Consider the following 25850-nt stretch of genomic DNA (forward strand, 5'->3'; position numbering starts at 1 on the left):
TGTTTGGGAGCCACTCCAGAAGCAGACAGACAGACTTTCACATACATATGCATATTCATTGCCCCCCCCCCCCCCCCCCCCACACATAAAAAAAAACTATACAAGGTTTGTTTTCTGCATAACCATGGCAAAATTTTACCAGTTCTAATTACATTTGGAATATATCATCCTATATAATAATTCTCACCTCCAACATTCGAATGTGCCTGGCACCGTGCCTCCCTCGGAGGTGGTCTGCTAGGCAGGCACGCAGTGACGTCAGTGACAGCTGATACCAAAGCAAGGGGAGGAGTCACTGCGCCGCTCCCTGCCATGCAACACAGACCCCCCCCCTCGCCCACCAACTTCCACACTCCGCCCTCCCTCTGATTACAACCCCCCCCCACCCGCGTTACGGCCCACTAGACCCCCCTTCCGCGACACTGTCGACCTCTCCCCTTCTCGGCGAAAATCGTCCCCCGCCGCCGTCCAGTACCTGTGCTGACGGGGGACCCCAACCCCCGTCAGCCGAAGTCCTGTGCTGGCCTTCGCGGCGTTGCTTCTTCAATGATCTTCGGTTCAAGTTCCTCTGCGTGCGTCTGACGTCAGACGTACGCAGAGGAACTTGAAGACAGCTCCATTCATCTTGGGATCTTATAGTATCGCTCGCTCTCTGGTCTATCTCCTACCTTTTCTTATTAGTTTCCCTTGTTGTATCATACTATCAGTAAAGGACGGTGTAACAAGTCAGTATAGTAAAGTATTTAAATCTCAGATTCTGAGTTGCAAGGTAACCATTCCTTGTGTCTGTCTTCCCCACATTTAGAGCATGTGCAGACTGGATTTGAAGATTATGATGATCCTCTGTTTTATTTTGTAGCTGTCTTCATCCAAGGATAAGGAACTTTCTGCAGGAGTTTCTTATGGTTCTCCTCCTCCAGCTAGAAATTCATCTCGTTAAAAAGGAATTTCTTACCTTAGACTATGGTACCCTTTCTTGTACAGCAGGAAGATATCATCTTTGGCTGCTTGCAATTACAAAGCTTGGTGATGAGTCAGAGGGGGTGGGGCTCATAGTTGGATTTGGTATGGGCTCTGGCATGTTTATTTGCTGAAGATGGTGGAGGAGTACAGGTTTTATGACTGCATCAGGCTTCCAAGGAGCACAAAGTTTTGTTTACAAACACCAACAGCAGTGGTGTATAGGTGGGTTAGGCTTTCAAAAAGGCACTTTCATTGAGTGATCATAGTTAAAATCAGAATATGGGGAGGTTGGATGTTTTTGGACAGCATCCTTGCTAATTTTGTTGGCTTGTGGGGATCATTGCAAAGCATGGTAAGAAAACATGGAAGTGAGGACCCTAGGTGTTGGTTGAGTGGCAGCTGATGAGATATGAAAAATGGCCTAACCAAAGTGGTGGAGGAGGCCAATGGTGGGCAGATTTTGGACATGTTTAGGACAGATGTGGAGAGGGGGTTGAGGAATGTCAGGTAGAAGACCTGAGAAGGGATATTGGTGTTGGAATGCTTATAGGAATTTGGATGCTCCTCTTCCTAAAAGCACAGGAAGAATATCAGCTGGGCAGATTGACGAGGCAGACTGGGATGGTTTAATGATTTATTTAATTGGTATTCCCCCTAAACCTAGGCAGATTACACTTTGCATGTACTTAATTAAAAACATGTAATCACAAAAATAAAAAATATAATATAATTATAGCAGCAACAGTGTTCCAGAACTAAAATCAATCCATGTTTTTAACTAGCCATGCAATGGGTAACAAATCATTTCTTCTGATAACACTCCATTAGAAACATATCAAACTGCATACAACGGATATTTTAAAAAATGCTTAAACAAGATCCCAATGCTGATCTTGTAACTTATACAAACTGAGCATAAATCATTTCTCCACCAGCTATCCAAAGGTTAGCATCTTCAGAAACCTCAGAAGTAACTCATTTCACATAAGGAACTCCACCTTATGCCTCACTTGAATCATCATAGGTTTCACTCTCATTTAAATATAAACTTAATTGAATATTTATCAATATTCATCAGTTATACTCAAAGTTTTGCTACTTAGCTTCATATGAGGACTCATTGATGACATGAGCCATGCTTTGCACCAGAGTCACTGCTTCAGGTCATGGTCTTGTAATGGAAATACATATCAAAACTGTTATGTATATCATTCTGTGCTCCTGCAAAAAGATTTATCTTGGGAGTATTTGTGATTGCCCCCACTGTTAAATTGGACTGTGATAATTGTGACAAAAAATGTGTATCAAAACTCTAAATCACATTTGCAAATGCTTTACCATATAAATCTCCCTGCAGTAGTTTCTTAAATATAGCAATGTCTGATGTCATTCTGACAACACGAGAGAAGTTGATTCCAGGTTTCCTTACAATTAAATTTCCTTAAAGCCAGAATAGACAAATATCTCAACCTGCACTTCCCCAGTTGCAAAGGACTGAAATACAAACTGACACACGCCACCACCTTTTCCTACTTGAGCACGCAGCTGTGGAATGATCTTCCTACAGACCTGAAAGCTATTGACGATGTAACTAACTTCCGCAAATCTCTGAAAACTCATCTCTTCCAAAAGGCATACAAGGAAAATACATAACCTACAAACCACTTCAACAGCTCACACAATGACCACACCACACCTCTAACTGACATAACTCTTCCCTGTCTATCCTCAATTACCCAATCTTTAAACATTAATAATTGTACTCGGCATCAAGAAACGTATATGCTTATCTTCTCTTAACAATATTCAATCTATAAGAAATGTACCTGTTAACACAAAATGATTATGTCATAACCACACTCTGTAAGCCACTTTGAGCCTGCAAATATGTGGGAAAAGGTGGGATACAAATGCAATAAATAAATAAATAAAATCATAATCTTCGGTAGAAAGGTAAAAGGCTGACTCCTTTTGCAAAGCTTTATGCATTAGGAGAAGTAAACTGAAAGTTAATTCTCTCACTAACTGGTAACTAGTATACTTGTTTTGAGAACTGGGATGATATGTTGAAAACCTGAGCAACCTGACATGAGATGAGCTGCAGCGTTTTGGCCAATCAGTAGCAACTTAATGCTCGTTACTGGCAAAACTAGATACAGCAGGTTGCAATAGTCTAGGGTCACTAATTACTAGGCTCTGCATAACATCTAAAGTTTATTTATCCATTGGGATTTATTAACCGCCTTTATGCAGAGATTCACCCAAGGCAGTGTACAACAAGTACAGTTTAACATAAAACTGACAAGCTGTCAAGTGGGACAAAGGTTTTCAACTTAACATCCTCAGCTTAAAGAGAGAATATTTTTATGACCTTTTAAATATGCGTCTTAAGCAATAGAAGTGAATCCAGAATTATTCCTAAACTGAGAAATTTGACTCACTTGGCCATTTCTTAGTTTTTGCTAGGACCTTCGTTCATACATTTGCCCCATTAATAATACCTCATCTTCTTAGTAACCTGATGGTTTGTGCAGTGGGTTCAGTTTTCACTGCAGCTCCTTGTGACCCTGGGCAATTCACGTAACCCTTCATTGTCTCAAGTATAAAACTTAGATTGTGAGCCCTCTAGGGACAGAGAAAGTACCTGCATATAATAAATGCAAACCGTTTTGACTCTACAAGAGAAAGGCAGTATATCAAAGCCATGCCCCTTTGACATTTAGGGCAAGCTTGATTTCTCACAGCTACAACAACAAACGTTTCCTGAAGACCTTTAACTGTGTTGTCAATTGAGGTATCAAATGGAAAGTAATATAGTGAACATTTAGGACTTTAAACTGCTGACACGAAGAACAAGATAAATATTAACTAAGACAGCAGATAATGAGGAGCCCTGTGGACACCTGCAATTAAATTCTTCAATTTAGAAACATGATCTCCAATTTGTATCTCCTGCTTTCGTCCTTTGAAAATGAACTGAACCAGTCTGACATGACTTCGGTAGGGCCACGAACCTCACACAACAATGTAGTAAGACAGAGTGATTTACCATTTTGAGTGTTGCAAAAGTATCTAGCATGACCAAAAAATAACTAGAGCATTGGTTCATATCTTGTTGCATTACATCAATAATAGAAAGTAATAATGATTCTTTACTGTGCCTTTCGGAAGCCATAGCAGAATGGATCAAGAATTTCTGCTTTCTCCCAAAAAAAACAAACAAACCTGAAACAAAACTCATGTAACGATTTTTGCAAGCATTGGCAGAGAGGAAATTAGTCTGTAACTAGCAGAATTTGAGGAATCCAGCGAAGGCTTTTTCAAAAGGGGGTGTACATTCACAACCTTCAGAGGATCCAATAATCTACCTGTTTTTAGAGATGAATTAATAGCTTCTACAGCCAGTCCTGTACTCATTCCTACTGCTTGGAGAACATGTAAATAACATAAATTATTCAAAGAAGTAGTTGTCTTAACGATTTCATAATTGACCAAACTTCTGACTCATTCACTAAATCAAATGAATTCCACTTACTGTCTCAATAGAATCAAATTCTCCTCAGGTATATGTGCATCATGGGACTGTACCACATTTGGATTTTTTTCTGAAAAATAAATTCCAAACTCATTAGGATATATTGAACATTGCGATGTTTCAGCTCATTTATCTTGAGTTAAAGATCTCACTATCCCGAGCTTGTCAGAATTGGACTTTACGGGGGATGGAACCAAGATGACGGCAAGACTGTTGGCGGCGTTCTTTATGTGGACTGAAGCCTTAGCTGTACTTTGTTTTTACTTTTACTGCTATGCCTCATACAAAGCGAAAGGGAATGATTAAAGCTGTGCCTCTGTGACCTGAACGTTATTCCTGGTGCAGCAGTCCAACGCCGACCCCCTGCGAAAGCCAGAGTTGGAGAGCTCGCTGTCCCTGGCAGCATGGGAGAGCCTGTGGACTTGAGCTTGGAAACATCTTTCTCTCCTCTGTGCTGTGTTCTGCCTTGAACTGAAGGGATTGTCCACAGCTGACCTGGATGTGGAAGGCACTGCTGGGAAGCTGCTAGAGGAGGTCAGCCCTCAAGATTCTACATCTGCTGGAATCTTTCTCAAGCGAGGTGACGTTATTGCTGTCATTCCTGGTGGAGTAACTCTTGAGGGATTGTGGCATATTCTACGAAGAATGGAGGTCTTTGTCTAAAACCTTTACTGGCTTAACCGCTGTGGTGGGTAAGATTGATTTATTTGCTAAAAATGTGGAAGTGATTTAAGTTGGATTTTTCTACACAAATCCCACAAGTTACAAAGGATGTGAACACAGTACAAGACCTTACAGTATCTTTGGTGAAGGATCATTTATTGATTCATAAGAAGATGGAAAATTTTGAAAATTATCGGCGTTTGAATGCGCATTTATTGAATTTTCCTACGTTTGCGAGTATGACTCCAGGAGATGCCTTTAAGAAGTACTTGACTGAGATACTGCATTATTCCTTTGAACATATGCCTCCAGTTAATAAGGTTTATTATTTACCGAATTCTATGAACCAAAGGACGCACAAGTTAAAGTATCTGAAGGGAAGAAGAAGAATGTGGAATTGGACCAACTTAAATAATTTGTCTACCTTTCTGGATCTTCTTTGGTTGATGTGATAGAGAGGGCAACTATCACAAATTCAAGGTAGGTGAGCCCTTGGACCGCAGCCAGAACTGCAGCAGACAAGTCCCCTGGGCTGGCACAGGGTAGGAGTCAGAACAAGAACCAAGATAAGATTAGGCAGGGCAAGACAAGACAAGTTAGGGCTAGGTAAGGTTAAACAAAGCAGTCGGGCTTTCAAGGATATTTCAAATGGAATTGGTGAACCCGGACTGGAGCATTGACCGCTGGACTGGAGTGTGAAGGCAGGCTGAGCCACAGAGCTGCACTGGAACCAGGACTGGAGCTTGTAGGCTGGACTGGATCAAAACAGTAGCCAGCGGACTTCCATGGGCTGTCCATGTAACTGCAGGCCCATCTGGAATCAAAAGGAGTCCTAGACCACAGCCCAATGGTCTGGTTCTTCAGGCACGGTAGAAGACCACACAATTTCTTGATAATGGAACTGGAACCAGGATTGGAAGCAAGAGATGTACTAGAGGTTGAAGCTATGCTTAAAACTGAAAGTGTGTGTGGAACAGGAGCTGTGCTGGAACTGGAATCAGGACTGGAATTTGTGAACCGAACTGGATCAAGACAGTAGCCAGTGGACTACCATGGTTATCCATGTAACTGCAGACCCATCTGGAAAAAAATGGGGTCCTAGACCACCTCCCAATGGTCTGGTTCTTCAGGCACAGTACAGAAAACACAAGGCTGAAAACAAGATTCTGAAGCAGGACTATATAGACAAAATTTAAGTCAAAGCAGGAATATCAATACTAGACAACTCATCATGCTCGTGGTCTTCACAATCTGTCATGCATTCAAGGTAGGTGAGCCCTTGGACCACAGCTGGAGCTGCAGCAGACAAGTCCCCTGAGCTGGCACAGGGCAGGAGTCAGAACAAGACAAGATGAGATTAGGCAGGGAAAAACAAGGCATGGCTAGGCAAGGCTGAACAAAGCAGTGCAGAAATAGCAAGATACCAAAGACAAGACAAGGACCAGATCCAGATGAAGCAAGGAAAGCAGGCAAAGGGGCTAGAACTGGAACCCAGGTAGAACAAGGCAAGACTTGGAATTGGATTAAAACTGGGTCCAAAACCCAGACAGAATAAGGCAAGACACGGAACTAGGTTAAAACTGGGTCCAGAAAAGGCAAGACAAGGACAAGGCAAGAACTGGACGTGGACAGGATTAGACAAGGCTAGGCACGGCAAGACAAGGTAAACATGCAAGACGGGAACTGGATCCAGACATAGGGTTACCATTTTGTGTCCTCTGAAAAAGAGGACACATGTCACGCCCCCTACCCCGCCCCCGCCACGCCTCATACCCCGCCCCGCCACGCCCCCTTCGGGTCCTCGTTCCGCCCCTCTATTCCCCGCCCCCCGTCACATGGTTCCCCCCCTCACTTACTATCTAGCCCTGGTGGTCTAGTAGGGTCTTCTCTTCGGGGCAGGAAAGAGCCCCCTCTTTCCTGCCCGGAGCACTGCCTGTCCTTGCCTGCTGCATCCTCCTCGGTCTGGCTGGAGATTCAAAATGGCCACCGAGAGTTGAAGTGGCCTCGCGAGAGTTCAACTCTCGGCGGCCATTTTGAATCCCCAGCCAGACCGAGGAGGATGATAGACAGGGGAGGCAGCGCTCCAGGCAGGAAAGAGGGGGCTCTTTCCTGCCTCGAAGACGTCACTAGACCACCAGGGAACATGGTAAGGAAGGGGAGGGGACGGGAGTAGGGTTACCACGGCGCCGATCGCCCGCCCACACGCACGCGCCTGCCCGCACCCGCGCCCACGTTTGTCCAGAAATCCGGACAAACGTGGGTGCAGGCAAAATCCGCCGGACGCCCCGGGCATGCCCTCAAAAAGAGGACATGTCCGGGGAAATCCGGACGAATGGTAACCCTATCCAGACAAGGCAAGGAGAGCAAGACAACAGGGCTAGAACTGAACCCAGACAGGAACAAGGCAAGACAAGGAACCAAGGCTAGAACTGAGTTCAGACAAAGCAAGGCAAGGCTAGGCAAGGCAAGAACTGGATCCAGACACGACAGAGAACTAAACAAGACAAGGCAGGGTTGGAGCTTGAAAGCAGACTAGAGGCAACAGGAACACACAGAAACAAGGCTAGAGGACAAAGCAGGAAAAATCTGACGACAAGGCAGGAACAGGACTTGGCTGGAGCAGAAATCAGGAACAGAGCTTGACTGAAGCATAAATCAGGATCAGGGCTTGACTGTAGCAGGAACCAGGAATAAAATACAGAAGAGCAAAACTTCAGGAGCAAGACTCACAGGAACAAGGCTTCAGGAGCAAGACTCGCAGGAACTTGACAAAGCTGGAGCAGTAACTAGACAGGATCTTGGCAAGGTAGGAACTGGAACAAAACAGGAACATGAAGACAAAACTAAAAAAACCACTTTTGAAGGCAAAGCATGCACGTTCCATATAAAGTTCCTCACTGAGATATCACAATTTGGAATGAGACTTGGACCACAGCAGGGCACCAGAGCGAGGCCAAGACACGGGGACATCAGGCTGAGGCTTGGATAGACTCTGGAGTGAAGCTTGGATGCAGGAACATCAGACTGAGGCTTGGATAATCTCTGGAATGAAACTTGAGAAACAGGGAAACAGGCAGCAGTGGTATCAATGCAAGGAGAGGCAGTCTGGAGAAGCCACAGAGCCTGACCACCAGAAGAAAAAGGTGAGTCTGGACGTGGGGCACAGCTGCAGCCGTGACAGCAACCTTATTGATTGTTTATTTTTGAGCAAGATTTAAACTCTATGATGAGGTTGTACTTTAGGAAGTCTAGTAATCTTTTTATGAATGGAAAGTATGGATTTACTTAGATGTGTCTAAAGTACTGCTACTACTACTTATCATTTCTATAGCACTATAAGTCATACGCAGCACTGAAATAACACAAGAAAGGAGAAAAACTTTCCTTTCCTTTAGGCAACGAACTAATCCTGGGTGTGTCTCTTTTTTTTTTTTTTTTTAATTAAATTACCCTTGTAATGGAGCCACTGAGAGACAAGCCAGGCCCAGGGTAGGGCTGCTGGCCCCCTCCATTCAGGCTGTCCACTCTTACCTTCCTGTGTCTGCTCCTCCCTCGGTCTGTCGCTCTTCTCCTGTGTGCTGGGACTTGGGTTTTCACGTTAACGCAATCACTGGGGTCCCAACACACAGGAGCGAGAGAGAGACAGACCGAGGGAACAGAACTTTCTGCCTGCTTCAAGAAGCCTTGCTGTCGCTGGGCTCGGGGAATGTCCCCGTTCCCCTCCCCCCCCCCCCCCCCCCATTATTAAATATTTAGGAGTGAAGTATGTTTTGTTTGTTCCTGAGCAGTTAAAATCTTTTTTGAATTTGTAGAGTCTTTTCATTGTTCCAGTTAGCCGTATTCAAGATGCAGTGTAATATTTAATGTAACAAGGTTATCATGCTATGCAGGCTTTACCTATCAAGGTACGAAGATATGTAATTCTCTGCCTAATCCATTAATATATGTTACTAATTACCTCTTATTTCATAAGCTGTTGAAAGCATTTTTATTTAGTAAATCCCTTACTCACACTTGTAATTGTTAGCTCTCAGGCATATTTGGAGCCCTGCTCTTGTTATTCAGTAATAGTGAAGTTTGTGTATTGTATTATTACTACGTATGCTATTACTAATTGTATTATACTTTTTGCAAATGTTTATTATTAGCTACATTGAACCTGAACATTTTTGGGATAATGTGGGATATAAATGTTCTTAATAAATAAATAAATAAATAAATAGATGATGCTTCAAATGATCTATGACTTTATTGTACAATAACCAAGACTTGACACAGCTGTGTTTCGGCCAATAAGGCTTGCCTCAGGAGTCTCCTGGATTGTTAGCAGTAAAATTGTCAAGGATATTAGATAGTAACATCCACTTAACAGTGTCTGTCACCAGTAGAAAAAAAGAACAAAACAAAACGCGCTGTTCGGAGAAGTGACTGTGAGGAAGATATCGCTTTAGCACGCTTTGTTTTGTTTTCTTAGTTCTGCATGCAAATTCTAATTACTGCCAGTAATTGCTTGTAATTGGCAGTTATCAGTGCTGATTGGCTTGTTAAATTAAGTTGTGCGTGCCAATACAGAATATGACTGTATTTACTACTACTACTTAACATTTCTAGAGCGCTACTAGGGTTACGCAGCGCTGTACAATTTAACAAAGAGAGACAGTCCCTGCTCAAAGAGCTTACAATCTAATAGACAAGTGAACGGTCGGTCCGATCGGGGCAGTCAAATTGGGGCAGTCTGGATTCACTGAACGGTAAGGGTTAGGTGCCGAACGCAGCATTGAAGAGGTGGGCTTTAAGCAAAGACTTGAAGATGGGCAGGGAGGGGGCTTGGCGTAAGGGTTCAGGAAGGTTGTTCCAAGCATAGGGTGAGGCGAGGCAGAATGAGCGGAGCCTGGAGTTGGCGGTGGTGGAGAAGGGTACTGAGAGGAGGGATTTATCCTGTGAACGGAGGTTACGGGCGGGAACGTAAGGGGAGATGAGGGTAGAGAGGTAGTGAGGGGCAGCAGACTGAGTGCATTTGTAGGTAAGAAGGAGAAGCTTGAATTGAATGCGGTATCTGATCGGAAGCCAGTGAAGTGACCTGAGGAGAGGGGTGATATGAGTATATCGGTTCTGGCGGAATATGAGACGTGCAGCAGAGTTCTGAACAGACTGAAGGGGGGATAGATGGCTAAGTGGGAGGCCGGTGAGGAGTAAGTTGCAGTAGTCCAGGCGAGAGGTAATGAGAGCGTGGACGAGAGTTCGGGTGGTGTGTTCAGAGAGGAAAGGGCGAATTTTGCTGATGTTAAAGAGGAAGAAGCGACAGGTCTTGGCTATCTGCTGGATATGCGCAGAGAAGGAAAGAGAGGAGTCAAAGATGACTCCGAGGTTGCGGGCAGATGAGACGGGGAGGATGAGGGTGTTATCAACTGAGATAGAAAGTGGAGGAAGAGGAGAAGTGGGTTTTGGTGGAAAGACGATAAGCTCGGTCTTGGACATGTTCAGTTTCAGGTGGCGGTTGGACATCCAGGCAGCAATGTCGGATAAGCAGGCCGATACCTTTGCCTGGGTCTCCGCGGTGATGTCTGGTGTGGAGAGATACAGTTGGGTGTCATCAGCATAGAGATGATACTGGAAACCATGAGATGAGATCAGGGAGCCCAGGAAGAGGTGTAGATTGAGAAGAGAAGGGGTCCAAGGACCGATCCCTGGGGAACACCAACAGATAAGGGGATGGGGGTGGAGGAAGATCCATGAGAGTGAACTTTGAAGGTGCGGTGGGAGAGATAGGAGGAGAACCAGGAGAGGACAGAGCCCTGGAACCCAAATGAGGACAGTGTGGCAAGAAGTAAGTCATGATTGATTTACGATCACAACTTAAGTTGTACTACATAGAATCTGGGGGATGGTGTGGGAATAGTGTTTGCATGCTCCCTTAATCCACAGGTACAAAATATAGTGAAGGATAAACAGGAGAATTACATTTTTCTAAAGGTGAAGATAGGGGCCCTTTGGTAAATATATATGCCCCTAATTCGGAGCAGAAAGCATTCTGTCTGGAAGTTGGTAGGGTGATTGAATCCAACTTGGAGGGGGCTCTCATTATAGGAGGTGACTTCAACCTTACCTCGACCCAGCTTTGGATAATTCAGCCAATGTCCATTATGGTCACGCAGGGAGGAAGCAATTAAAAGTTTTATTCTCTAAATAGGATTTGGTCGACCCTTGGTGCCATTTCTATCTGCACTGGGTACATGATATTCACTCCAGAATTGATTTTTGGGACGTCAAAAGCCTTTGATTGGTTGTCCTGGCCTTTCCTGCTCTGGCTCAGGTGGGTATTTCTGGGCGGTTCTTTTCTTGGATTAAAACTGTCTACACTAAGCCCCTGTCCCAGTCTTCAGATCAATGGAGCATATGAGGGTAGCTTTGAATTGGCTATTTGCACTGGCCAAAGAACCTTTGCTTCCATGATCTGAAGGAGGCATGACATACAGGGCATTACCAGTGGAGGTCTGTTGAATAAGATTTTATTATTTGCTGATGATATGCTCCTCACTTTAGGTTCCCCGAGGGTGTCCCTACCCGGGTATGTTGGAGGCTTTGGAAACTTATGGTCCGGTCTCTGATTTTAAAATTAATTACGCTGTCTGAAATTTTAAGTGTTTCTTTAGGTCCTGATGATGAAGTGTGGATCAAGTCCCTTTACCCTTTTCATTGGGCTGCTAAGACCCTGAAATACTTGGGCATATATCTTACAGCTAAGTAGAAGGACCTATGTGAGGCAAATTATCCCTCCCTTATGTGCTCTTTATGGGCTGACTTTGAGAAATGGGAACGTCTACATATTTCCTGGTTGGGCAGGGTACATGGCATTAAGGTGATGGTGTTGCCAAGGTGTTGTACTTCGTGGCACTCCCTATTGTGCTGCTTGATAACTTTTTCCACACACTTCACTGGAGAGTGTTTCAGTATATTTGAAAGCGTAAACAACTTCGGATGGGTAGGGCAACTGTGTTTTAGCTTAGATGCTAAAGAGGGTGGTGGTTCCCAATTTTCATCAATATTATATAGCAGCCCAATTGAAATACATGGTGGCTTGGCAGAAGGATACACATACTGTAAGAGCTGGGTCTGTATGGAACAACATGCCCTGAGCAAGGTACCTTAACTCAGGTTCCTTGGCTCCCTTTACATGTTACACGAGCTTTGCTCAGGGGGGAGTGAGTCCCTACATGGTTTTGACAATGGGTACTTAGGTGAGGACTCGGCACAGTTTTTTTCTGGGGTGGGCCTATTTTCATGCCATCCCCATTGTGGTGGCTGGTGGGTTTGTACCAGGATGTGGCGACCCTAGGTATTGTGGGTGGGCATCTAAGGGGCTGACTCAGTTGGGACATTTGTAGAGGAAGGAGAGCCGTTACCTTTATTGGAGCTCAAAGAGGAGTACGGCTTAACTTAGAAAAATATTTTTCATTACCATCAAGTGTCAGATTTCTTCTGTTGACGGACCCTTACGGGCTTACGTAAAGCAGAGATACCTTTGGAGTGGGCAATGAAGGGCATGATTGGAAGGGGTTGCATTTCTCACTTCTATAGAGCTCTGATTAAATAGGAGGCTCCTCCTACTAAATATATTCGTCAATGGGAGACTGCTCTGGAGAGATCTCACTCACTTCTGCCCTTTTCTGGCAGGGTTGTGGGCACCAGGGTCCTTCTTGCATATCTGGTGGCACTGCCCCCTGGCTCATCATTATTGGATAATGGTGTTTGATTTGCTCATGGAGATCCTTGGGTTTCCATTGTCACCATTGATGGGCTGTGGATTACTGAAAATCAAACCTCCAGAGCTGCCGGACAAATTTTGTAAGTTGGCCTTCCGTATCCTTACAGCTGGCCAAATTGCCTTGGCAGCAGTCTGGAAGCAAGTCCAAAAGCCTACAAGGCAGCAATTACTGGTCGCATGTCTAAACTGACTGTCTTATGGTGAAACAAAATGCGAAATTTCCTCAAAGTTTGAGAGCCATTTACCACCTGGAGAGAGGGCAATAAGAGGCAATGATTGTTTTCAGTTGCTACTTGTACAGACAGTTGTATAACTTTACTGTGTTTGCCATGGGAGGGCGGGGGGGGTTGCTAGGGGGATTTGGGGTTTGAACATCTTTTGCCTTATGCCTAAGAGTGTTGGGATAACTTTTGCACAGTTTGGCAAACTTGATTGTTAACATGTTTTCTGTGTTGTACTGCTCTATTTCTTTAATTGAAAACTGTTCAATAAAACTTACATACAATCAAAACACTAGTCTTCTTATAAAACCAACACCTCCTATACCATCCCCAACCCAAAGCCTCTCTTCCCTGTCCCACCCCCATACCAAAAGTGCCCACCATTGTTTCTTCAGTAAACACTGATTAAACACTTATCTTTACATAGAAGCAAGAGGATAAGACAAGAAAAATGTTTCCTTGTTTCTCCTATCAACAGCATTTAAGCTTCTAGTTGCCACTAGTATTCACCTCTCATACATCATCCTTTGTACATCTTCATTTTCTTTCTTTCCTACCTAGAGCATTTTTCTTTTCTTGACCTTGGCACTGAACCGTGGCACTTTGTAAGTTCTGTAGTGAAATACAATAGCTCCCCTCTTTAGTTCCAACCACGAGACCCCACAATAATCCAAAGAGCAGCTAACACCAGCATACTTGCTAACAAAACATTCAGCTTTTTAGGTCCTCATGGTCTTTCTGGACAGCTCTCACACTTTCAACCTGCCACACTAAACTGGGCACCATAGCACACCAGACCTGTCTACAAGAGTACCTGTGTTTTTTGCTAGGATGCCTAACTCTGTACTGTAGCTACAACCCTAATCCACTGAATGCAGTCGGGAATGTCTAGTGCTTTGCATGGTTATAATTTCCTTCACCCAAAGGGAAAAGCAGTACAAGAGCCAGTGGGGTATGGTGAAACCCTGCACAGAGAAAGGGATGATCTACCTTCTGGGGATCCTTTGGAAGTTTTTTTTTAAATCACGTTTTTCTCTCTCCCTTTTTTTTTTTTTGTTCCAGTTCATCAGCTGCTGCAGAGTGGAGTCAGCCCCAACCTATGCAATGATGATGGACTCACGGCCCTGCACCAGGTTGGAAACCCAAATAAGTTTTACTCTAGAGCCTACGTGGGCTGTCCTCCCACCAACTGCCACTCTTCCCTTTACCATGAGGGCCTGCTTTCCACCTACTACCATCTCTCACAGTGCTGCCTTTTCCTTTTCTCCTATCACAATGCTCTTCTCCTCCTGCTCTTCTTAACTTCCATATCAAAACTTCCATCTACTCCTGTTTTCTACACAAACTTGAGATATGAGGTGCAAGAGGGGGAAAGAAAAAACACTTCTTTCCCCCTCTTGCACCTCATATCTCAAGATTCCTGTACCTCCTACCCAATGATGTCTCTCCCTCCTCTTTCTTCTCCTGTACCTTCTCCCCCACCATCACCGCTTCCTCCTCCCCCTCCATCACCGCTTCCTCCTCCCCCTCCATCACCGCTTCCTCCTCCCCCTCCATCACCGCTTCCTCCTCCCCCTCCATCACCACTTCCTCCTTCCCCTCCTTCTGTGTATTCAGCTGTGTAGTATTATAAGAGCCTTTTTCTATATGTAAATCCTTCTTTGCATAATTTCCCCCAAAGGTGGGCCTGCTTGTTATTAATGGCTGTGATGAAATGGTGGCAAGGGAGGAAAAAACTGTGACCAGCTTTCTGCTACAGAGTGGCTAGACCAGAGAATACTGCATACCCTACCATTACCCCTTCCCATGCCTCAAATAATCTGAAGTCTTTACAGCACATTTATCCATGTGTGGAAGCATTCAGTGATCTTGTACTGAGACTTATGATGAAGTGGGCAGGAGGCTCGTGACCCATGTCCTGGGGAAAAATAAAACCCGTGTGGGCTTTGCAAATTTTGAAGGCAGGACAAGAGAGTTATCCACACAGGATGGTATGCGGGAGCTTCCCGGGAAATGCCAGTCCTGTTTTCAAATGTAAATCCTACTCCCGTGCCACCGCAGATCTCTTCTGTATACAAGGCATAAGTGTGTACTGCTCATGCATGAAATAGAATGTGATAATCTGTGTACTGAATCCAATAAGACATTACAGTGTGTTTTACCGTTTTCACCTACAGATATTGCAATTAATAAGATCATACTAAAACATTGGTCGGTTCTATAACTGCACCCTCAGTTTAAAGATAGACCCCGGACAGCTTACAAAAGAGCCAGAAATATGGGAGAGCTCTTAGACAGAGGGTCACATTGTCGGAACTGACTGAAAGAGCACATAGCAGTTGTCAGAATTGCATTTACTGTAGACATGCAATGCAAGTGGATAGTGTCATCAATCCCGCCACAGGCAGAAGGTTTGACTTACGATCGAAAACAGATTGCAATACAACTCAAGCAATTTATGCCATCTGCTGCCTGTGTGCTAAGTGGTACATTGGTCAAACACGTAGAAAAGTCAAACAATGTATAGGGGACACCTCAGTAATATACGGACAAACAAAGTAGAGGCGCCATTAGTAAAACATTGGTCCACGAAAGGACATTCAGAATCGGACTCAGGTTCATTTACGCTGGGGTGGAGACATTACAGCAGTCTTGACACAACAAGAACAAAGATATTTATGGAACACGGTATACCCCAAGGGTGTAAACAAAGAAATAGAGTGGTTGACCCTTTAATTTCAGCGCTCGGATCATATGACCACGTAATTACCATTCAGGTCAAACAGCTGTAGTAGTGACATATAAAATATGAGCGATTCACCAGTTCCTGGTTCATAGCAGCAGGGAGGAGCGAGCACAGAGATATCTCCCGGTAAGCCTAGAAATAGACTTTAGTCAGCATTTTTGTAGAAAATTTCGATAAATTATAGAGTTCATATTAACTCATATACATATGTTTGTAGTTTATTGATAGATTTGGAATACATTCCCTTGAGAAAGCCCTGAGAGTGAAACGTGGCTGTATGTCGGGAATAGTGATGGAGTACGAGCTTTAAAACACTATGCACTAAACACGGGTGATATGGAGTAGTAACAGACCGCGCATTTATCTAACCGGCCAAGATAAGTGAAAGCATTTTTTTATGATATCATTATAATCGCCAGCACAGATTAATACCCCCTCTTTAGATAGGATAGAAAGGGAGGGCTAGTGCTGTGATGTTTGGCGGCTGTATGCCTACTCCATAACATATGGTTAAAAGGCACTACATCATTATACTGAGCACTGCAAATAAAAAATAAAAAAAATGTTTTAAACAACAGAATATAATAGTTGTAAGTTAAAATTTAATGCCAAGAAGTGTAGAGTGATGCACTTGGGGTGCAGAAACCCTAAAGACAGATGCCAAATAGAAGGGGAGAGATTAGTAAGCTCGACTCAGGAGAGAGACCTTGGGGTGTTGGTGTCTGAGGATCTGAAGGTGAAGAAACAAGGCGACGGCCATTGCCAGAAGGATGCTAGGCTGCATAGAGAGGGGCATAACCAGCAGAATAAAGGAGGTGTGTTGATGTCCCTGTACAAGTCGTTGGTGAGGCCCCACTGGGAGTGTATTGTGTTCAGTTTTGGAGGCCGTATCTTGCTAAAGATGTAAAAAGACTGGAAGTGGTGCAAAGAACAGCTACAAAAATGGTATGGGATTTGCGTTGCAAACCGTACGAGGAGAGTTGCCGACCTGAACATGTATACCTTGGAAGAAAGGAGAAACAGGGGTGACATGATACAGATGTTCAAATATTTGAAAGGTATTAATCCGCAAACGAACCTTTTCCGAAGACGGGAAGGCGGTAGAACTAGAGGACATGAATTGAGGTTGAAGGGGGGCAGACTCAGGAGTAATGTCAGGAAGTATTTTTTCACGGAGAGGGTGGTGGACATGTGGAATACCCTCCCGCGGGAGGTGGTGGAGATGAAAACGGTAATGGAATTCAAACATGCATGGGATAAACACAAAGGAATCCTGTTTTGAAAGAATGGATCCACGGAATCTTAGCGGAGATTAGGTGGCGATGCCGATAATTGGGAAACAAAACCGTTGCTGGGCAGACTTCTACGGCCTATGCCCTGATCATGACTGAATAGATAGAGATGGGCTGGAGTGTACATTTTATGGGGCTTCAACCTTAGCTTCAGAACTTGTACTAAGAGTGCTGGGCACACATCTATGGTCTGTGCCCTGAGAATGGAAAGGACAAATCAAACTCGGGTATACTTATAAAGTATGACATACCTTGTAAAATGAGTCTATCTTGTTGGGCAGACTGGATGGACCGTACAGGTCTTTATCTGCTGTCATTTACTATGTTACTATGGAAGTCAGAAGCACACAGGGCCCTGTGTGAAAGTCTTAACATGTGTTTGTATTATGAAGGCGTCTGTATGCACTTGTTTGCTAGGCTCACTAAAGAGTTCATCCTACCCTGATTCCAGCAGCCTTGTGGACATGAAGCAGAGCCACCTGTGTGCTCCCCCCTCCCCCCTCCAGATCTCCTGGAGGAAGCAAAGCATAGCTGGAAGTGTTGGAGCTGCCTATACTGAAACAGGAGCAGCCACATGCCCTTCAATTTAGCACTATTCCCCCAGTTGATGCAGAGGGCGGTTTTCCAGGGAGGAGGAATTAGTGACTGTTATGGGTGCTTTAGGACCACTGGGGAAGTCATATGGTGGGCTTGAGATGGAGGATCAGCAGTACAAGGACAAAGAGAGGCTCAATTCTCTCTCCCACCCTCCTCCTTCTCCAATTCTGCACCTCCCAGCCATCCTTTGCCCACCAGTGCATCTTGTGGATAAGGAGGAGGAAGTGTGTTCGTGTATGTGGGTGAAAGAAAGCCGGTGTGGGGTTTTTCTTGGAAAATGATGCTTCACCTCCTCCTATTACATAGTTCCTCTTCCTTTTGGTCTACAAATTAAGCACTTAAATTGGTCCAATATAAAATGCTTCAGATTCATTATCACATCTTTCTTACTCCTTCCCCCCCCCCCCCCCCCCCCCACACCCCGTTTTAGTGCTGCATCGATGACTACGAGGATGTGGTCAAACTTTTGCTGGAAGCAGGAGCTGACGTGAATGCCTGCGACAGTGAGCTTTGGACGCCTATGCACGCTGCAGCGACCTGCGCACACCTGCATCTGGTGGAGCTGCTAGTTAAATAGTACGTAGGAGCTTCTTAGGCTGGTCGTGTCCTACAGCAGATGTTGAGGCTTCCCCCTCCCTTCCTCACTCTACAGTCTCCATTTAGACCTTCCTATAAATATCCCAAAAATCTTCTTGCATCCTCCCCTTTCCACAGTACACGAGCACCTGGGAAACCTGTGCTTTGTGATATAAACCCAGGCAAGATGCATGTCCTGCACTAAATGATTCATAGGCTTGTACTGATAATGCTGTAACAGTATCCTCTGCTGCTGTGGGCTGCTGGACTCTCCAGTAAGTGAGATCTCAGTGTCAGGGTACAGTGGGTCCCAGAAGGACCATCCCTGCAGTTTTCCCCAACCCTGCTGCTCCTGCTACACCTCTTTTTGTGTGTGAGTGTGTGTGTGTGTGTGTGTGTGTGTATATGTGAAACTGGCACTGTTGTTGCCTATGTTGTTCCTGTTCTGTGATTGTGGTGTCAGTGCCTGTGTTGTCCTTGTTCTGTGATTGGGTTGCGTATGTGTGAAACTGCGTCTGTTGTCCTTGTTCTGTAATTGGGCTATGTATGTGTGAGAAACTGGCATTGCTGCCTGTGTTGTCTCTGTTCTGTGATTGGGCTGTGAGTATGTATTGTATATGTGAAATTTGTGCTGCTGCTTCACGTGCTGTCACTGCACTGTACTGTCCACTGTCCAAGCAGAGCCGGCTGATGGTTCTTAAACACTAATGACTTGAAACCCCTATATTCCAGTACTGTTTAGTCTCCTGAACTCTGTGTGGGAGGACTGCAGGCGCCTGTGGCATGATTGTCTCCATATGCTTTAAGCAAGTCGGTTGGAGACATGCAGAGACAAATTCCAGGGATTTTGGAAATGTTTGTGTTTCCTGATTCCGTTACCCAAACATAAGCATCTCACGTAAGCACCTGAGATAATGCAGAATCCCCTGACAGGTCTGGCTCTCTGGTGCTGCAGCTGCTCTCTCTTATCACCCTCCCTTTCTCTTTCTCTAGTGGTGCCAATCTCCTGGCAGTGAACTCAGATGGGAACATGCCCTATGACCTCTGTGAGGACGATGTCACGCTGGATTTCATTGAGACAGCCATGGCAGATCAAGGTGAGTCTCAGCCCATTCATTCGTGCTCTGTTCTCCATAAAGCATTCTAGTGTCCTGTTTGGTTTACGGTGCATGCTTCCCAGCTCAGGTGTGGGTTGACTTTACAATATGTGCTGCAGATCACTCATGTTTATGCCCTTTGGAGGTGATTGGTCAATAATTCAGACCATATTTCCTGTCTCTTTGTGTAGTTTTGTCACCTGTCACCGTCTTAAAAATGAATCCTGATATTTATTCCTAGATTCTCCGAAGACACGCAAGATAGCATAGCCTTACATTTGGGTGACATCATCTGACGGAGCCTACGTGGGAAGGTCCCTAGCTTGTTTACCACAAATTTGAGAGCATTGCACCATGCATGCGTGGACCTTTCTGTCTGCCTCCATCGCACAGGATCTAGCCAGCTTCTGTCAGCACACCTCAAAATATATCTGGATGTAGTTTTCAGGATTTTTCATTGCACTCTAAGTCCTATTAGTATCATGCTGAGACTATTTCCAATCTCTCTTGCTTTCCTGAATAGACATGTCAGCCTTTAAGCGTACTTTATTTTTTTTGTCCGTTTCAGGCCATATTTAAAAAGTGTATCTCAACAAATACCCAACGCCAATCTCAATCTTATGGTATCTTCCCTATATTTACATTTATTCATAACTCATTCTCACATCAAGGTGTTAGCTGGGGAGGGGGGGGTGTCAAGTGATGCTTGGTGGCTGAGCGGACGTCTTGGGACCCGGCTCCGCTCCTGCTGCCCCTAAATTCTAAAATGTTACCTGCAGAGTACTCCGGGGGAGAATTTCTATCTACCAGAGTGAGAAGTATGGGGATCACGCTTTCTTTCAGCTGGTGCTGGGAGGTGAGCATGTCCACGGACAGCTGTTATGCCCATGAGGACCCCGCGCTCTAAGAAGCCCCGCATGAAGGATTTGCAGCTTAAGATGGCGGTGATACAGGAGAGCCCTCAGAACCATATGGCTCTAAGCTTGCCTGCGGAGGCCATTCAAGATTTGATTCAGCAGATCACTGGGATTCTGGAAGATAAGCTGTCAAAGCTTCAAGCCTTGGTAGACCAGATACGGGATTCTGTGGAGTGGCAGGGCGCCCATTTGCAGCAGGCCGAAGATCGTATTTCTCGGCAGGAGGACCGTACAGAGGCGGCAGATGCGAGGATTGGGGCTCTGGAACAGAAACGTAGACAGTTGGCGCACCAGGTAGATGATCAAGAGAATAGGAGCAGGAGAAATAATCTCAGAGTAATAGGAGTTCCAGAATCTGTGAAGGACAAAGATCTATGGCAATTGATTGAGCATTGACTACTGGGACGGTTGGGCCTGCAGTTTTCTGACGGTGTTCTGCGTGTGGAAAGAGTTCATAAAGTGGGCTTGCTGTGTGAAGGAGATAAGTGACTGAGACCTGTTCTGGCTAAGATCCTTAACTATGCGGATAAGGATAAAATTCTACAAGCTTTTAGAGGAAAGAAGCAATTGGAATTGAAGGTAACAAGATTTTGCTATTTCAAGACTATTCAGCACTTGTTTCAGAGCAGCACAAACAGATGGGATGCCACTGCAAATGGCTTTATGAGAAGGGTGTGCGTTTTGCACTGTTATACCTGGCTAAGGTGCGGATCTTGCAATACAATAAAACTGTGTATTTTACTGACCCCAAGGAACTTGGTGCCTTTGTGGACGGACTGTAAAATAGAGAAAAGAACATTTCTTTTTTTTTTTTTCTTCTAGATCTTTCAATGCGGTTGGAGTAATTTCAGTTTATCAGCTTGCACGTTCCTAGGTGACTTTCTTTCACGGTGTATTTTAAGTAGATTGGTGGTTCTTGAATGATGCCTGAAGCCGGAGCATAATTTCAGTGCCTGGGCACTGTCGAGGGAGATGAGCCCTTAGAAGGTCCAGTCGGCATGCTGTGAGCCCTTGTGCCTCGTGGATGGCGGTGCATCAGAGGACTGTGATCTTTGACATCTACTGAAGCAGGGCCTTCGCTACAAGCTTTGAGTCAGGCGATGGGAAGCCAGCTGAAGTGAACATATTATTGTTATTAACACTTTTTTTTTTTACCTCTCTCTCTTCTCTATTATTACTTACAGTTTGTCTTCAGGGTTACAGGGGCGGCGTGGGGTTGGGGAGTTCTCCTCGAGGAGTGGTATTTGGAGTTGGGGGGATGGGGGGAAGCGGAGGCGGGGAAGGGTTGGTGGTAAGAGGGGGGTGACTGTTGTGAGAGGAGTGTGGATGTGTATGGGAGTTCTTGTGGCTGTCGCAATTGGTTGAGGTAGGGTGGAGGGTCAATGGCTGAGGGTTTAAAGGGTGAGGGGGGGGGGTGAGGGTGGGGTTGTCCAGCGTATTCTTGTTCTGGGGAACCATGGGGGCACTGGGGAATCAGTCTCTTTTTGGCGCAGAGGGGAGTGTGGTTCTATCTAGTCGATGGGTTGGTTATGAGTTTGCTGGGAGGGTCCAGCTGGGAGGCCCTTTGGGTAAGGAAAAGTTTTCAGCTATTCTGATATGTTGGTGTTTTTTCTTATTACCCTATGGTTAGTCTTAAAGTTGTCTCTCTTTATGTAGATGGTATTCATTCCCTAATAAAAAGATCCAGGGTGTTGCAGGCACTCAGGAGGCAGCATACTGATGTAGCTCTACTCCAAGAAACTCGCTTAGGAGTGTCAGAGCACTCCAAATTAAAGAGGAATTGGGTGGGAGACCTTTATTTTGCATCCTTTAACAACAGGCAGAGAGGAGTGGCTATCCTAATTAAGAAATCATTAGCGTTTGATATGCATAGGTTGTATCAGGACCCAGAAGGACGGTTTGTGATAGTGGCAGGCACTTTGCAAGGGGTAAAAGTGGCTATGTGCAGCATATACGCACCCAATGTCTACTCACATAGGCCTCAAAGGGGTAGGGGGAGCTCTCATGGTGCACAGAAGTTCCCTGGTGCCTCAACACCATAGGTCCAGGCCTGACCATTAGGTCAGTTGTTCAAGGCAGGCAGAGAGTCTGACTTCTGAGGAGTATTATTCTGAGTCCGAGCTCTCCTGGCATCTAAAGAAGAACCAGAGGTCTTCTTAGAGGAGGGGTCCCTTCACATGAGAGGCATAAATCTCATCCAGAGGAGCTAAGATTTTGTGTGTCTATTCCATATTCAAAGCTGGTTTTGGGACTTTGAATATGGAATAGACACATGTTGAACTTTATCGGTTGTGTATGAAAGAAATGTCTCAATGTTAATAAATATTATAGATGTTGTAGGATATATTATTGACTACAAATGTGTGATGTTTATATTGAACAAATTGAACAAATATTACTCAAATAATATGAAGAGATGAATATTCATTGTGGATATCCTGAAAACCTGACTGACTGAGGTGCCTCCAGGATGAAGTTTGGGAGTCTCTGGCCTATCCTCATCAAGTAGAAGGTAAACCCATCTTTGCTCAGCCTTTAGTTGTCCGCTGTATGCAGGGCTGGCTTCTATTGAAGCTTCTCATTAAGCCTCCTACAATGTCATGGGATCTTGTTGTTTTAGCTCAGCTGATGAAAACTCCTTTTGAGCCACTGGATACTTGCTACTTGAAGTACCTGACCTGGAAGGTCTTGTTTTTGGTGGCAGTCACTTCAGCGTGCAGGGTTAGTGAGCTCCAGGCCCTTGTAGCAGATCCATCGTAGGCAACGTTTTACAACAATAGAGTAGTCCTGTGCTTTTATCCCAAGTTCCTTCCTAATGTGGTGTCATAATGCCATCTTAACCAGTCAGTTCCCAGACTTCATGCCCATAAAAGTGAAAGCACACTGCACACTTTGGATTGCAATTGAGCCTTGGCCTTTTATCTGGAGAGGACTAAAGCCCAAAGGAAATCCACCTAGCTTTTTGTTTCTTTTGACTCAAACAGGATGGGGGCTGCCATCGACAAATGCACTCTCTCCAGTTGGCCAGCAGACTGCATTTCCATCACTTTTGCTAGGCTAAACTGGCTTTTGAGGGTCCTGTCATGGACCATAATGTCAGAACCATGGCTGTGTCAGTAGTCCACTTGAGATCAGCCTCCATTGAAGAGATTTGCTGAGCTGCAACATGGTCTTTGGTTCACACGTTCACATCTCATTTCTGTTTGGGACAGGAGGACTCCCAACGTGACAGTTGGTTTGGCCTGACAGACTTTCAGAACTTGTTTGGGGCCTACAATCTTAACTCCTTCCACCCACTGCCCAGTAATTTTCTGTTCCAGACTACCTTCTAAAAACGAAAGAAAAACAAGTTGCACTTTCTTGCTATTTCTGTTATCTCATTGTTGCAGAGCCTTTCTTCTTGTTCCCTCTTTTTGTTGAAGGCAGCCTGTAGCCAGGGAGTTTCAGATGGAGGGCTATGCTGTCTTGCTTGTTCTTGGAGAAAGTGAAGTTACTTACCTGTAGCAGGTGTTCTCTAAATACTGCGGAATATATATGCATACTCTTTTACCTCTCCTTCACGTTGTATTCTATGTATACAAATATCTAGGTCCCGTGCCACAGTGGCAGAGTGCATATCACATATATGTGCAGTGTGATTTTCTCAAATGTTTGTGGTAAACAATCTGGAGAATGTTCCCATGTGGGCTGTGTCGGGAGACTGTGCTCAGATGTAAGGTTATGTATCTTGCTGTTCTTGGAGAACACCTTCTACAAGTAAGTAACTTCAATTTGCTTGGGTACCCAAAATTCAATGCACTTCACCGAGCTACAGAAAAGGGAAGGCACTGATGAATGGAAGTGGTAAGAGAGTGGGTGGAAAAAGCAAAATAAGCCAAAATAAAAATCACTAAATAGAAAAGACTAAACAAACAAGGTAACATGTTTTGTTTTTCTCTGTCTTTTTAAACATTTTAGCTAGCACAAGTATTCTCAACCCAGTCCTCGAGATATCCACAATGAATATGCATGAGATAGATTTGCATGTAAGGGAGGTAGTTCATACAAACTTATCTCGTACGTATTAATTATGGATAACCTGAAAACCTGACTGGCTAGGTGTGTCCTGAGGACTGGGTTGAGAACCACTAGGAGAGCATCAATTGTGTACCTAGCTTTGCAGCGCTGGTTTGCAGTGTGTTTACATTTTACACTTCCTGTCTCTCTGTTTACGGGTTACTTCTTTCCTCCAGTCCATGGTTTGGAGGGGTGGGTCAGTATTCCACACAGTGTGACTGGTTCAGGCGAATATCTTCATAGACCCTGTTTCATGCTGCACACTCACTGTCTCAGGTGTAACCCAGGATCTTATCGAGGAGGCACGGTCTGCCACAGAGCGGTGTATGATGGAAGATATCCAGAAGCTGGTGCAGACTGGTGCAGATCTGAATGTCCAGGATGAGCACGGAGTCAGTCTGGTGAGACACCCCAAGGGGCAAGGGCTGAGCTTTGCATCTACCTTCAGCCATGTCACTTGAAAGAGAGAGAGAGATCTGTCCGTGGCTTATGTGACTGCACAGTGTGTTGTGATTGGGGGAGGGGGGGGGTTGGGTGGATTGAAACCCCGTTCTGGAGATCTTCCTACCTCCCACCATGTCTATCATCAATTACATTTCAGCAGCCACAGAACTTGCTAAGTGTGTCCCATCTCCTCTCCACACTGTGCCTTTCCTCCCCGATTCCCCTGCCTGGGTGTGAGAGAGGAGGTAAGGCTCTGCTTTTCACTGTGGCTATGGTTTACTCAGGCCTGGAGCAGCAGCTGACTGGCCTTTCTTTCCTACATCTCCCTTGGTTTTCCCATCATGGCTCCCTGCAGCTCAAGTTAGATCAATAGGGTAAGAAAGCGATAACCTAGCGGAAGAGGCAGGGGCAGGCTGGAGCCTGGTATCTCCTCTGCCATTGCTTTAAGCTAATGCCAACCACGTGTACTGCAGGCCCACCTGGGGTGGAAGGGCTCACATGCATTTCCTCACTGCCCCTGCCTGGGTTTCCCATCATTACCTTCTCTTGTTTGTCCACCGAAGTTGCCAGTGGTAGAAAATAAATTAAATAAATTCATTCCTTTTCACTGGTGGTCACATTTCAATGGCTCAGGAGTTGACCTAGGCTGGACCTCATAGCAAGCAGTGGGCAATCAAAAGATATTGCACAGTCTGTCTCTTGCCATGGTCACAGGTCTAGTAGAATACCTCCATTTTGCTGTGTCGTTGTCGGACCTACTTACTTTGGGTTGGAGAGATTTAAGGCTTTTCAAGGTGGTTCATTCCCCCTGTTCCCTCTGCAAGAGGCTGCTCAGTCACTTATGTTTGGTAATCCCTCCCTGCCCATCTTCAAATCACTGCTCAAAGCCCACCTCTTCAATGTTGCCTTCGGCACCTAACCACCACACCTCTACTCAGAAATCTAGACTGCACCAACTTGACATTTTGTCCTTTAGAT

The 25850-nt window shown here is 45.0% G+C and overlaps 1 protein-coding gene across 1 annotated transcript in view; it reads left to right on the top strand.

Moving 5' to 3' along the window:
- PPP1R16A (protein phosphatase 1 regulatory subunit 16A) overlaps nt 1–25850 on the top strand; it is a 93929-nt gene that overhangs the window by 38304 nt on the left and 29775 nt on the right. Inside the window, exons 2-5 of the mRNA XM_030220273.1 lie at nt 14210–14280; nt 18213–18358; nt 19352–19455; nt 24705–24829. Of these exons, the coding sequence (XP_030076133.1) occupies nt 14210–14280; nt 18213–18358; nt 19352–19455; nt 24705–24829 (446 nt within the window). The remainder of the gene's footprint in view (nt 1–14209; nt 14281–18212; nt 18359–19351; nt 19456–24704; nt 24830–25850) is intronic.

Source organism: Microcaecilia unicolor, chromosome 1 (genome assembly GCF_901765095.1).
Source record: "Microcaecilia unicolor chromosome 1, aMicUni1.1, whole genome shotgun sequence".
Taxonomy (NCBI): domain Eukaryota; kingdom Metazoa; phylum Chordata; class Amphibia; order Gymnophiona; family Siphonopidae; genus Microcaecilia; species Microcaecilia unicolor.